Source organism: Maylandia zebra, linkage group LG6 (genome assembly GCF_041146795.1).
Source record: "Maylandia zebra isolate NMK-2024a linkage group LG6, Mzebra_GT3a, whole genome shotgun sequence".
Classification (NCBI taxonomy): domain Eukaryota; kingdom Metazoa; phylum Chordata; class Actinopteri; order Cichliformes; family Cichlidae; genus Maylandia; species Maylandia zebra.
In genome coordinates, this window is record NC_135172.1 from 22346248 (window position 1) to 22361455 (window position 15208).

At 39.2% G+C, this 15208-nt stretch overlaps 1 protein-coding gene across 3 annotated transcripts in view; it reads left to right on the forward strand.

The window, feature by feature from the left end:
- Positions 1 to 3714: 3714 nt before the first annotated feature.
- Positions 3715 to 15208, forward strand: part of rnf24 (ring finger protein 24) — a 31710-nt gene continuing 20216 nt past the window's right edge. Inside the window, exons 1-2 of one of the 3 annotated variants that reach the window (XM_004549459.3) lie at positions 13576 to 14063; positions 14261 to 14303. Coding sequence is in view for 1 of the 3 variants with exons in the window: in XM_004549457.3 (XP_004549514.1) it covers positions 14023 to 14063 (41 nt within the window). In the remaining 2 variants the exon portion in view is untranslated. Of the gene's footprint in view, positions 4198 to 13575; positions 14064 to 14260; positions 14304 to 15208 lie in introns of those variants that run through there. The other 2 variants (XM_004549458.2, XM_004549457.3) reach the window with 2 other exon arrangements.

Sequence of the window (15208 nt, forward strand, 5' to 3'; positions counted from 1 at the left end):
TTGAAAAATATATAAAGGCTTCACGTACTGTAATAAATCTGTTTTGTTTTTTGTTGATACTTAACTCTGGTTTTCATTCTTAATTATCCAAAAAGCTGTGGCAATCTGCAAACTCCATAATATGTCATAGTTCCCGCTGCTACAGTAGATTTGAGATTTGCTATGATTTTCTGCACACCAAGTAGACCTGAAGATACTGAATCCATCGGAGTGAGAGTGTGAATGTTAGACAAAGTGCTTAGGCACATATAAAAGTGCTGCATGAAACATGCGTGTGGCTGGGTGAATGACACTTGTAGTAAAAAGTACTTTGAGTGCTCAGTTTGACTAGAAAGGCACTATATAAATGGCAGACCATTAACCATTAGTTACTATATTATTTACTATACTATTATTTCCTCTATGCAAGCTTTCGTTTTACAAACACTACCAGGATCATTAGACATAGTAAACCATGGTAAATGTACTTTTTCACAAAAAATATATCAAACTTCAGGCATGTTTTACAAGTCATTAAACATACATATCAGTTTATGGTGATTGAACAAAGTGATTTTATGGCTAAAAGTAGACTTACAGGAGTGTCACAGTTACTTAAGCCCTTGGTACAGGGTGGATGTATGCAAGTGTGTGTGCATGGCTCACATTATGGGCCATTTACTGCTGAAAATACGTTAACACAACAGTCTTTTCTATGCTGGTGAAGCACACAAGACAGTAGTGTATATGCAGATCTGGGCATAATGGTCATCGACATACTGGAGGAAGTGTAATACGGTGATAATAAACCTCCTCTCTCCAATTCTTCCGAAATAATCCCACCATTCAGGCAGTACCAAGCAGCAGCCTCCTCCTGCTGTCCCATGGAAGGGAAGGAGGACCAGTGCCAGACTTGTACCTAGTCTGCAATCCTTCAATGGGCTTTTGTGGATGCTGCCATCCTCCTCCCCCAGCCAACCCCCGGCAGCCCATTCAGGAGTGTCACATGGCACTCCCACTCTGCTCCTATCTCACAATGCGGCCCTGTCATTGGCACCTCATTGACATGCGCTCATGGTGATGTGCATCGGGGAATGGTCGTGCTCTTCCACTAGTTTCAAAGGAAATGAAGTGCCGGGCTGGGTGGCCAAAGTGTGGCTTCCTGGATACGGTGTTCATATTTCTTGGAAGGAAGTGCTGAAATGTGTGTCAGGAGCTGGCAACGAGTTTCAGCAGAAGTAACATGCCAACCTCCCACAACCTTTAACTCCGTTACTACTGTGAATGAATGGCAAATTGCAATGACGATAACGATAGTCTTGTTAATACCATAAGAGTGTAGAATGAGTTACAGTTAAAGTTTTCAAAGTAACAAATTTTCTTTTGCTGTGTTTAAATTTCATTTTTCTGCCAATGACAGCATTTTGTCACCTGTGGGTGGATAAATAATTCTTAGCCTGCAAATACATATACTTTTATATGTAAAAAACAAACAAACAAACCTTAAATTTGACATATTTTGTTTAGTTTTATGTGCTCAAGTTTAATAATCAAATCTGGTATTTGCCATAAAATGAAAAAAAAAAAATCAATTTGAACAAACAGAACAGAGATATGTAGATAAAACTCATAAACTGACTTCATAAACCAGGGTAAGAGGAACAAGATAAAAACTGAACATCTGCAATATGCTAAATATAGAAGGAAACACAAACATAGACTAACTGCTAAAAAGAATCTTTTAAAAAGTAGTTTTCAAAGATGATCTTATCTGAGGACCTCAGGCCGAACATTGGCTGATAAGAAAGGATGAGACTTGCTATAAAAATAAATGAACAAAGAAAGAAGAGCCCTTGCAACAAGTTTTGCTTGTCAGTGCTTTAGCAGCAAAGGAAATCAAGAGGTTAGTAATCTGATGAAGCATGAATCACCTACCAAAATGTCTCTAAAGCTCTGTCATGTATTATTATCATTTTAGATTTCATTAAAATAAAACTGATTTCAGAGAAAATCCCCACTTGCCTTTCTGTGCGGTAAAAATGAACCTAAAATTAGGCACTGATCTCCAAATTAGGTGATTTTAAGATATTACTGCCAGTTACGGCTCTGCTTCTCTGCCCTCACTAAAAAAATAGGACAAGAACCACATTTATTTTTAAATCTGAGAAAAACCCGAGCATGCAGTTCACTACTGCAGACATGAATAAACAATGTCTGCTTACAACCACCCTTAAAACAAGGGTTCACTTTAGAACCTGTGCTGGTTCTTAACAGCAAAAAAATTATTCTGTCTTTTTGATTTGCTTCTTAAAATAATGAATCCTATGTAAATGTTTTAGGCTAGCAATGGTGAAAAATATTTAGGATGTATATATTATATTGAACTACTAACATTTCACCTTCTAATAAAGTATAATGTTGGATGGTTTGATGACTAATAATAGTTGTTTCTTTTAGATATTTAGAGATAGATTACAAACAATTGTAGGTTTGAATAACATTAAATAATACTGAAGGGTGTCTGCTTCTTTAACATGGTAACAGTTGAGTCACTATAGTTAAACATGTTAGTAGCATGTAAATTAATGGATTTTCACTCAGTAACTTTGTATGCTTTTAATGAAATATGTTAAGTATATACGCTATGACTCATACCCTCATCTGTAGTGATGAGCATTTATTTAGCTCTCACTTTAAGGTACTTAAATACTTCAAAAATCTGTGAGCCAGCTGTGCTCAGTAAATAAAATGCAGGCTAGTAAGCTTCAGTTTCATCCCTGTAAGAGTAAAACGCTGAAAGAACTAATCGACGATCAGATTATAAAGACTGATCATATGAGGCCATGTGGACATTTTTACTTTAAATTCTTTTAAGTCTAACCCTACCTTGAGGATCTGAGCACAACCTCCACAACCAAATCAAAGTAAAACACACATAATAATATCACCTGTGGGCACTAAAACAGCAAAAGGAAATAAATATGTTGTAGCTAAAAGCAAATGTGCACTATAATACGGTTCATTAGTTATTTAAAATTCAGGCTAACATGTAAAGAGATATATAATTCATGTAAGGTCTTTCCAATGTTTTGTGACCTAGTAAGCTTTGAAAGTTGTTACATGCAGTATATAATGAACTACAATGCATATAATACTCAGTATAAAATAAACCAAAGCCAATAAATAATAATTTAAAATAAGTGTAGGTTTACTTTTTTGTCATTATGGTTACAGAATGTACAGAAATGGAGATATTATTGCTTGACCGGAGCTAAAACAATTTTGTAATATGTATTTGAAGTTTACTCAACCATTACAAGTTTTGTTACAAAACTCAAAGTGTTGTTATTACAACTGAATTTAGTAATTCACCAAGAACACCGAGAGAACCAAGAAAAACTGTATTAAAGTTTTCAAGTAATTGTTTGCTCTTTGGGAATAGAAATACTTTAAAACATTAAAACAGAACTTAGTTGGAGACGATATTCTGTTTTTACAAGAAAATATTTAGAAAACATAAAACCTAGTTAATTCAGAAGATATTTATGTCGATAAATCAGGAAATGACTGCACTTCTATGAAACCTATGAACATTTAGAGAACTAGCATCGGTTCTGACTCCAACCATTATTTGTGAGTGCAGCTTTGCAATCAGCTACGTGACCATCATGTGCAGCATCTCCCCTCCCTCCATCCCTAGCATCACTCCCCTCGTACAGGCTGTCCTCAAAACCTCCAGTGGCGTTGCCCGTCTCGGTCTGTGCACACTGATCCGACTAGCAGGAGGAGGTGGGATCTATATGCTAGTTGTGGTAGTGGGCTAACAAACGACTACGTGCGAACCGTGCAGACTGCCAAGCTCGGTTACCACTCCCATAAGCGCTCTTTTTCTCTGGAAAAAAACTAAGACCGCCCGCCTCTGAGACAGTTATTCGCCACTGCAAGCTGCTCTCTTACTCATCGCTGATTTTGAATCAAATGAATCAAGAATCGTGATAACCACAACAGCCAGGAGTCGTGAACACCGCAGGCCGGGGGGGTTGTGTGATGAGATCGTCGCCCTACAGCGGGGATTTGGTAACGCAGAGATAAGACGGCTCTTTGCTGCCAGGACGAGTTTCGGTTTGGATCGACTTGTCGCCTTTTCTTTAAAGCCTATTAGAAGAAGCACGTTGTAGAAAAGCACGGCTACTACTGGGGCTGCTGGGGGGATCGCTGGTGAGTTGATAGTACTTTCTTTTTATTTTAATTAACCTGTTATCTGTAGCTGCTAGCTTACTGTCAACTGTTAACATCCAATGAGCCCAACTTGGTAAAAAGCACTGATGCTCCCAATTTAAGTTCAAAACCAGCCAAAACTAACAGTATTGCACTAAATTACTCTTCAAGTTATTATAAAACAACTTAAAATGTTTCAGGGAAATGACTGAATGTTCATGAATTTGTGTAAGTGAACTTAAATGGTTTTTCAGTAGTAAAAGAAAGGGGGTGGAGGGGGGCTGCTCACGTTAAGTAATGCTATGTCATTTGAAGCTAAGGTTAGCCTGACGGCTACTAGCTTGGGAGCCCACGCCCAACTGGTCTCCTGTTCTTTAATGAGCAACAACCATATCATGAATGGCTCAGTTACACCACAGAGATCCCAGCCTCGTGTGGATAACAATACATAAAACATTATCTGTCTATCTGAGCTCAACGGCTGACCCAAAGTAAAGTAGCTCAGAGATGTCCTCCTATCTCTATGAAATTCCCACTTTGTGCTTATCGCAGTGGTCTCCCTCTCCCCTCACCCACCGCAGGTTAATCGTAAACCCACTTCTTCGCTGTATCGTGGATAGTAATAACCCTTCTCACAGCAGCACAGTTATTGGCCCTGTAACAGGGGCGTGACCAGATGCCCCTCATTATGTGGGACTGCACAGCATTTTATTGCCTTGTCACCTTTGTTCCACATGTTGAGACAGTGTCCTAAATTTTTCCTGGCTCTGCAGTACTTGCAGTTTTCTAAAGTCTGGCTTTTAATGCATGTGAAGAAAGCAGGAAAGGCTTTTTACTATGTTCAAGTAGAGGTTAGCCTGTCTGAGCCTATCTGTGCCCATCAGGGAAAGAATTCACCAGAAATGAATGTAACAGAAACTACTTCAAAGAAAATGAAATGACAGTGGGAAATACAGTTTTTCTTCAATTTCACACAGAGGAAAATGTGGCCTGAAGTGACACATAAATGATCAAAATCATCAGATATGGCTTTAAAAAAGCACAACGATTGATGGGTGCATCCCTGCTGAGCTCCAGTGATGATCAGCAGACAGAAAAGCAGCTGAAAATACAGACAATGCACATAATATAAAGAGTATGAGACAATAAGAGCAAACTTCAACTCCCCCTTTTAGGCTTATTGTTTTTACTCATCAAGAGAGTTGGATAAGTAGCTTTCAGATGTAATTTATTTTGCCTTTAGGTGCATATCTGGCATCCTGCAGAGTATATGTATTTTTATTTTTAAGTTCAGTATGAAAATATCAGTCTACCTGGCAGCACGGCTCCACACAAACACAAATTTTTTTGGTATCTGGTCACCCACATATGACTCTACATTTTGATTATAACTGAGGAAAAATAGTGTGAATTTCCAAGACGTTAAGGCAATGATTTGTTTATCTACATATTCCAAAAAGATTAATGAGCAATATATTATACTTTATTTTAATATTAAACAATATTTTTAACTTTTTTCTGCTATTACAGTGTGTTTAACATGGGTTACGTAAATGGTTCAGCATCTCATAGGTGATTGTGGCCAAAAAAAAAGTGTTATGCTGTCTTTGTGCTGAACTCGTTTGTGAACTCTAGATGCAATGTTGCAGTATTGCACTGACTCTTGCAAACCTGACTTGCAGCTGTGGTCTCAGCTGTGAAGTAGACAATTCGAGACAATGTAAAGTGTAATCACACATTCAACGCTGTAATCACCCACTCATTCTAGGAAAAGAAAACATGCAGTCGCAGCATTGAACAGTTTATATTTCAACTGTTCCCTGACGTTCAGGGGTCTAAGAATAGAGTCCTTGTGCATGCTGTATGAACTGTTGCTTTGTGACTTTGGGCTATGAAGTAATTAAATGGCTTGTTCCAAAAGTTTAGACGTCATCCACCAGTACTAATGACAGGTTGGTGCATGTGACTGAATGATACGTACAAAACTGAGTAAAAATGGCTTGGCAGTCCCCCCCCCAATTTTTTCTTTCCTCTACAAGTAAGGCAAGCAGGGATATTTAATTTGTACAATGTAATAATTGGGTTACGTATGTATAATGCCTATATCTAGCGTATTGATAAAGATAGTAGCATTAGCAATCACTCAGTCTTCAAGTGGATTGGTTGTACATTAACACTAACCTGCTCATAAATGTGAAATCCATTTAATAAAGCTTATTTTAACAGCCTTCAAGCATTCGAAGTAGCATGTTTGATTCTGTGCAGTTTCAGCCATCAAAAAGAAAAGAAAACATTGTAACAAAAGTTTACTACCAAAAAATGTAAGTGAATATTCAGTGAGAGCAGGCAGCGAACAGTCCATGATGGTAATAGCTTGTAAGTCTATGAAAAATAGTGTTAGTTAGAGGAAATGAATTGATGGTGCAACCGATTACACAGAAATTTTCCATGAGGGAAGGAGTGAAGTCCATGCCTGTTTACTTAAAAAGTGGGCTGTTTTTTTTCCTCAAGGGCACCTGGTGATGCAGCACTGGATGTCTGTAACAGTAAGGGGTTGGGCTTCCTCTTACTTCACTGTCTGACAGAGCATCAATAATGGCCGTTCTGCTTTTTTAATGCCTTCTTTGAAGACTTGTTAGATACTCAGAAAAACTAGGCAAAGCTGTGTCACAGATACAAAAACATCCACCTGTGATCTCTTAGTTACGCTGCAATAGGTCTAGGCTGCTGGAGGATTCCCATGATGCCTTTAGTACTTCTTCTTCAGTCACCTTTTTCACCTACTATGTGTCTACACACATCTGCATTTAATTGTTTGTTAATATTAATCTCTGCCTTTCTTCCATGCCTTTGTCCTGTCTTCATCCGCTCATCCTCGACCGGTAGCGGCAGATGGCGCCTCTTCCTGAGCCTGGTTTTGCTCGAGGTTTCTTCCTGTTAAAGGGAGTTTTTCCATCCCACTTTCACCAAAGCACTTGCTTGTAGGGAGTCATATGATTGTTGGGGTTTTCTTTGTATTTTTGTAGAGTCTCTACCTCAAAATACAAAGCACTTTGAAGCAACTGTTGGGGTGACATGGTGCTATACAAATAGAATTGAATTGAATTGAAGCAAGTAGTTATACTCCAGTCAACTTGCTAAATGCTTCCTTACAGTGTGTTAATGCTTCTTGTGTAATTGTCCTGTTTCACAGGAAATGAGCATTGTCATATTAAGCTGGGAAGGCCCCCCCCCCCCACACACACACACACACACACACACACATCCCACAAGTGCTCTAATGCTTAAGGGAAAGGTTAAATAGACTAGTGACTTAACAAATTCATGGTGTATGCTTAAAGCCTGTCCAACATGTTCCAAATATTCTCTGATCTGGAAATACAAGCTTGATGGCTGCAGCACTTGAGATGTAATTGATCCACAAATCCTTGTGTACGCTCCTGTGCTCATATGTATCTGTATCACAATAAGCCTTCACAAATGATAACCAATTTAATTATAGTAAATAAACCAAAATATAGGGTTTCTATTAGTGAGTATATGGTGAAGAGAGATACTTATGATCCCCTTTGAAAATCATCTAATGCTTAGATTTCACCCACTGATCATTCACTTGTGGCTCTTGGCCTCAACTAAGTACTTAAGTGCTAAGTACTAAATTCACTTATGTATGGACTCACTGATACTAACTATGGGTTAACTGACTAGTTTTACAGCTTGTTTTCTTTACAAAAGTTGCACTTGACATAGGCTGGTTGTTGATTCCCTGTGGGTCAATAGCAGATAACGCTAAGAATTGATATGACTTCAGCTTGTTTTCATGTTTCTACTTGACTTACTCACCCTCACATGACTACAGGTTATTTATACTAGCTGTGACCCTGCACTTTGCACATCCAAGGGTCCCATTTCCCTAAAGTAGGTAGTTGTAAAAGGACGCTGCTTGCTACAATTTAACCACGAGCCTGTTCAGCGATCATGCTGCTTTTTAGAAGGCAAATAAACAGCCGAGAAGTTGCAAATAAAATGAAGAGCAGAAAAGAAAGTAAAACTTTGACAGTCAAATGGAAACTGGTTAATGAGGTGGCAGGGAGTGCTGAAAGGAGGGTGAAAAAAGAAACTGCAGAGAAGCACAGGGGCAAGAGTGCTATGAGGCAGCTGTGTGTGTCAGTTTTCTCGTATTTGTGTCGTCTTGTGTTACTGTGAAAGTCCACTGAGGAACGATGATGAGCTCATGGAGACGGAGACAGACAAAAATGGTTAAAAAGGAAGAGAAATCAATCAAATGTTCAAGTATGGCTTGAATATAGCCTCAAAAAACATACTCTAAAAGTTAGCATGAAGTAGGCAGCAGATTTTCTCATTTAGAAGCAACACTATCGAGACTAAACCGAGTGAAAAATAACAACTTATCACCGCACGCAAAACACCATAGAGAAAAAAACCATAAAGGTAAACTCTAATCTTTGCGATTAAAGGAGTGAATTACAGCGTGGTAGACTAGTGAAAGTGAAAGAACGCTCAAAGAAACTTGTAAACAAGTGAGCCTTTGGGGTTTGAACATTAAGCCAAAGCACAAGTGCCAAAACATGCCAAGCTTCAAATGGCCATTTGTTGCTGGTGCCAAAAGGGAGTCAATCCCTATAGACTACAGACGCCCATGTACAGCCTGGTACACAAGTGGTTTTGCTCTCTGTAGGTTATTTCCCCGCTCATGACACCTCTACTATGAGCCTTTGTCTCACTTGTGGCTTGAAGTTATAGTTAAATTTGGTTTTCTTGTAACAAATTGTCAAGGCCTTTTAATTTTGCTGTTTATATTTCAGCACTGACAGCCGCTTGGTTCAGTTTAAGATGTGACAAACGATGAGGTGGGAGTGACCACTCTGATTCACTCGTGCTTTGACCCAGTGTTTCAGGAGCAAAGATTTCCAAGGCCACCTTGTACCTGACTGAGCCACTAGCTTTGACAAATATGCAGTAATTAATGCTGGCGGGATGGGAACAGGCTGTACTGACATCATAAAACTCTAATTAGCCTACTGCAAATACAGCCCTTCCGTATACTACACCAGTGGTTCTAAAGCTGTGGTGTGGAGGCAAGGCAGGTAGAGTACAGACAAGCAGGGAAAAAATATGAATATGAAAGTCGAGTGAATACGAGGTTGTTGATGCTGGAGACTTTTTTTCTTTTTGGTTAATGATGGTTAAAAGTTGTGGTTTGTAAACGTTTTGGCTTTTGAACTGGGACATGCCAGAAAATCCTCAAAATCCTGTACTACTGCATTCATGTTTCATCTATTATTATTAAGTAATCACACCAGTCCCCAGTGTCTCTTTAATGACTTCCTTTTATAAAACTGTTCCTGGCTTTCTGTCTCTGTTGCAGGGAGATAAAATTAATAAAGAGTGATTTATTTTGAGGAGTCTACAAATGACTGGTTACCTATTGTAAAAACGCCCTCCTCACTGATTCACATGTGTTGATTCGGTAAATATGCACAAGTAGATTAAAAAGTAAGGCTAACACCGTATCGAACAGCCGATCAGCAAATGAGGGGCGGCGTCTTTGCTAGTGACAAAGTATACTCAACATTTCCGGCACTAGAAAAGGAGCCTTACTGTTAACACTTTCTAGGGAAACTTAATGATGACGAAGACTGCTTGTTATATGTGTGGATTTCATGCATGTTTCTGAATGTATAAGTGCGCATGCAGTTCTGTTAGGTGTCATCAGTTGCTATGAGCTCGCCCCCGTTGACAACCCTGTCTCCCACGTCTCCATAACTAGATTTACAGCTACAGTGACCTACTTATTGTAGAACCTGGTCCAACTTTGGAAAAGCAAGCGTTTGTGGGCACTGCTAGCCAAAAGTAAATAGTGAGATGCACAACCATGTCTTTATCTGCTGCATGCAAAACATAATCCATCTTTTTCATTGAATTACTGTTTAAAAGCTTTCTTCTCTCACGCTGAGGCTTGTATCATACTCTTGTCTTAAGGCATAAGGATCAGCTGTGTTTAGATTCAGTTATCTGAACATTAAACTGCTGAAAATATGATATGTAAGTGAAGTGTCATGTGAGTGCAGACATTTCACTTTTCGCTGCCAGCACATTTTAAAGAGCCCCTTACTCTGCCTGTGAGGCCCTGGTGTTTGTTGCTGCCCTTTGGCATATTAAGTTTCAGATGTGCAAACCTCATGGCCGTTCATGGCTGCTAGTGGAAATTTCCACTTCTCTTCATACAGCATCTTGTGTATTATAATGCTGAGGGCTGATAATAAGAAACTGTACAACAGATTTAAAAGTTTAGGCGTTGTTTTAAAAGCAGTTTGGTGTTTATTTATATAGGTAACGTTTTTTTTTAATTTGTTAAGGTTTTAACTACTTCTTCCTCTTTGGAACCCAGTAGCAGTAAAACTCACCAGCTGCTGGACAAAAGAAAGTAGAAACATAGAGGGATCATGTGGTACTCGTTCAAAAAGGTTCAGCTTCTATTGATCAGAAGTTCAAGGCAGGATTGTGGGTGGTGGAGGCGGGGTGTGTCCTTTACGTTTAAGGTTTACAAACAGTGAGTTATATCATTAATAAGTTACACAATGCTCATCAGGAGGTGTGGTAATGAGCGAATGGAAAGGGAAGGTTCCTATCCTGGGTTGTTCATTGAAAACATTAGGTCTGTATCCAAGGGTGACCCTTTTTAACGTTCTTATAAGGACTTTATTCTGTAGTGGCTACATTGTCATCTGGTTTGTTTTAGTGGGTTTAACGTACGTGTAGATTTTTCTATCAGGCTGACCTATCAGACTCAAGTAGATGTGAATGTTTTACAGTGTGAAACAACTGCATAACATTGTTTTGCTTTCAGTCTGTTGCACAGATAAATCATGAGTCACTGGCTTACTGGAAAAGTTTCTTCATGGGCTGCAGTCAGTTAAAAAAAATCCCAAAAAAGTTATGAAATAGTTTAAAAGTTGAAACTGCCTGCCAGCAGAGATGAAAAAGTGCAGTCTGAGACATTGTCTTTGCTCCTCTCTTAGTTAGGAAGTTGATGTTATCCCCAGGAGAAGCACAGTGTTCCGACAAATGGGAAGCAACAGCTCTCCCATTATTTTTTCCGGCTTGTTTTTGTCTTGGGTCTAAGGAGAGCTGTTGCTTCAAATTAAACGGAGTTGAAAGTTTGTGATCAAATCAGAATCAGGCTCAGTTGTAGGTAGGAACAAAACAAACACAGACTACAAATGTACACAAATATCTGAAGTTTCATTGATTTTTTTTTTTTTTTTTCACGTGTCCTTATGATGACTTGCTTTTGTAGAAAATTGATTGGAGACTTCCCAGTAAGTTAGGCAACACATGTTTATCTTCATTATATAAAACTGTGGAAACAATCTGAGTTACGTTTTTCAGTTTTCTCTGGTTAGGGAAATGTTCTGCACGTGCTGGCTGGCTTTATCAGTGCTCGCTTTATAATTTTACTATGTTTGTATAACCATAACACAATGTAAAAAACAAACAAACCATGGACTCGATTGTAGTTACATTTATTGGGAGGTGCACACCAGGTTACGTAGAAGGTTGTGGCGTAGGGTTAGGTGGGGTTGCACTTATGGTGTAAGTTACGACGTAGATCTGACGCACAAGTTTAATTTGCGTGTAATTGTTCCTCTTGTCACGTATTACATGGTTGTTGTTTTTACAGTCTGCTGCTGACATTCGTGATGTTATGTGCCCTGTGTATTGTGTTTAAGTACATCCTGCTGACACAAAAACAACAAATTCTGCAGATACACCCCGATAATGTTGTTGTTTTGTTTGTTTTTTTAATCCCATGATTCGGCAGGCAAAATGTATCCTTTGTGTCCTTTAGTCATTGTGCTGCGGCACTGTACTTTGGGCATTGTGCAGTCAGTTACGCTAAAATAGTCGTGTATGTAACCGCTTGACGATAGCGATGCGTGATTCTGCTGCTTGTGACACGCGTCACAAGCTTACGTGTGTTCAGCATTAACGCAAAATACTGGACATTTCAGTGTTCAGCTGTGAACATTTTATGAGGAATTCCTTTGCTTGTCATGCCTCTTCCTGTGTGTATTCATCCCCAAGATGTGACATTAAACTGAAGAATTGTGGTTGGTCGTGTGGATCATGCAACTTCTTGAAATAAACTCTGTGCAAGAATATGCTGTTATCATTAGGAAACCCACATATAGGAGCTCAGTGTGGAGTAACTCTTTCTAGTCCCATCGCACATGAATCTGGACAATAAAATATCAGAGGTCAGACAAAAGGTGAACATCAAAAGTCATGTTTTCCTCATTTGTACTTTGCATGAATTCCTTTCTATTTTACTCTTGATGAAAATAGAATAATTACTTTTGCTTTGTGAGACATGATTGAAGAAAAACAAAGCCATGCACAAGGAATGTGAAGATTTTCCCACTCATCTTCATTTCCAATGCATCTGCAGTGTGCATAGCCTTGTTGCTGGTTACGTAATAGGGTGAGGCCGTGTAAAAATGTCTGAGGGAGACAGGCAGGTGGTGAAAGAAAGGGAGGAATGAGGAGAGCAGATACATTTAATACAAAAAGAATAATTTATATCACCCAGTTCACACTGGCTCCTTTTCTAATACTCTCCTGTGTTTGACAACGTGATGCCGCTCCCCCTCACGCGCACACACACACACACACAAACAAAATTGGAGGTATGTAAGTTGTTGACTGCAAGGGGGTTATATTTCAAGATCTTGATGTACCCACGACCCTGTCAGTCAGCGAATCTTGATACTGAAGGGATGCTGCACAGAGTGAAAGACACAGCCTCATGGTTTAGGGCAAAAGACTTCTTAAACCTATCTTTCAGTGTGATCGTATTAGCCGTGACCAGCATACCTAATAGACACATCCCAGTAACCAGATCCCTGACCTACGTGTCTCTCATATAGCAAGCAATAAAACCATATCTGTGCTGGATTTCAGAGAAACAGAGTTAAAGTTCAGCGCTTGGGTCACATGTCAGTTTATGTGCTTTTGTTTACTTTGCGATATTTAAGAACTGTGGAACTGTGGAAACTCATTATTGTATTTAAACTGTTCCCCATTGACAAAATGCCACTCTTTATGAATGACATTTAAAAACTTCATAATAAAAAATAATACTAGACATATAAAAATATATAATACGACTAAATACTAGTTTTCCAAACTGTAGTGTTTTAGTTTTATTCCAATTTTCCAGCGTCTGTTTTTCCAGATTGTGCTGAAGACCTCTGTCCTAATTGTCTACTATGAGGAACAGGTTTGTCAGTGTGTCGCACTCAGATTTCTCCAGAGGTGTTTGCGCAGCATGTTTCTGTGGTTAGTTAAGCTCGGGTATGATGCTGCGGCTGTGTTGGTTGGACAATGTTGACCAATATTGGCCTGATATGTCAGACAGAAGCTTTTTTTTTTCTTTGAACTTGAATGCAGATAAAGGAACTGTGTCTTACAGTAGTTACAGTAGTTTGCCAACTTTGGCTCCTTTGTTTACAAGAGTCTCACAAATAACAGAGCATGCGTCACAATGCGGTTTGGAGTTGAGCCGTGTCTCCAACCTTCCATCTCTACAGTTTGTAAGTCGGAATTGGCCCCAAAACTTCAGTTTCGGCTCAGCTCTTGTTAATACAGAGAAGCCAAAAAGAGTCGGAGAGCAGAGAGGGGCTCGAGTTTGGCAGGGAGCCTTTATGAACAGGGCGCAGATATGATCCAAACAGATGCACTCAGTGAAAAGGCTCTCAAGGACACAGCATGGCACTTTGTAAAGGCCTGTGTTACAGATAGATGCACACTTTTCTGCTCTTCAGCATGAAAGCACCAATAGGGTATGTATATGTGAGTTTCTTTATTCTATATTTAACAAAAATATAAGTGATGCAGTCTGGAGATAATTTCATTAACATGTAGTTGTGTAACTTGGTAGCTTGAACTACTCGAAGAAATTATTCTAACTGTGTGAACTGACGCAAGATTGCAACAGAGGACTAATCTTGTAAATGAAAGTGTGTGTTTTGTTTTCAAGTTTTGGAGGTGTTTCTGGAGGTGCTTCTCACATTGTGTCAAAGGTACGCAGCACAGAGGCATGTTTGTTATCGGATAACAAGAGCATAGTTGCCTGGACTTTGTTTGTGAAGAAGACAGTTGAGCTTGGGGCTTGAGTTTTGCACATGCGAGGCTACCAAGCTTCAGTTAGCTGGCAAAATTCTAAACTGAAATGTCTTTTTTGCTGCTCGTTCATGAATGATTAAACTCACGGGGCCACTGGGAGCCCTATGAGTTTAGGATATTTGAAATTGAATATAATAGACTTTCCCTGATGTTCATGTAATACTCTGATCTCTACATGCACCACAATGTTTTGCAGGCCAGCAGAGGAAACTGTTGTTAAAGTCACAAGAATTTCATTTCTATTCTGAGTCAGCAATTGTCTTTTCAAAGTGTCTTTGGAGGAAAAAACAAACAAAAAACTCAGTTAGCTTTTGAGTTCAATAGCCTCTCTTCTGAAGACAGCACGCTAGCTTCATTCCTTATCTAAGCTATGCTTATCTTAAACGCCGGATTCCATCCTCTGGGATGTGATACTTACACATACAATTTGGGCTCAGTTTCCTCTGAGATACTACTCAAGCTTGACCTGGCTGTTGTGCCTAATATTTGGGACATTTTTCCCGTTTCACCCCCCTTTAAACTGGTGACTCCATGTGCTCAGTTCACTCAGAGCTCTTTATATTTAAGGGATAAATCTCGGTCCTCGTAGCTTTTACAGTCTTTTTGTAAGCTGACAGTTTCAAAGTCATGCTGAGCCACTGAAACATTTGTTAGGAGAACATCAGGTCCTTTACTTCTCCTGTATCATAAACCATGTGCCTTGCATTGCTCTTGTGTAAAGCTAGAAAGAGACGCTGTGCCAACCACGTTTATGTATGGATGACTTGCAGCTCTGGAGCAAGGCAGCTATCATGATTGCTAA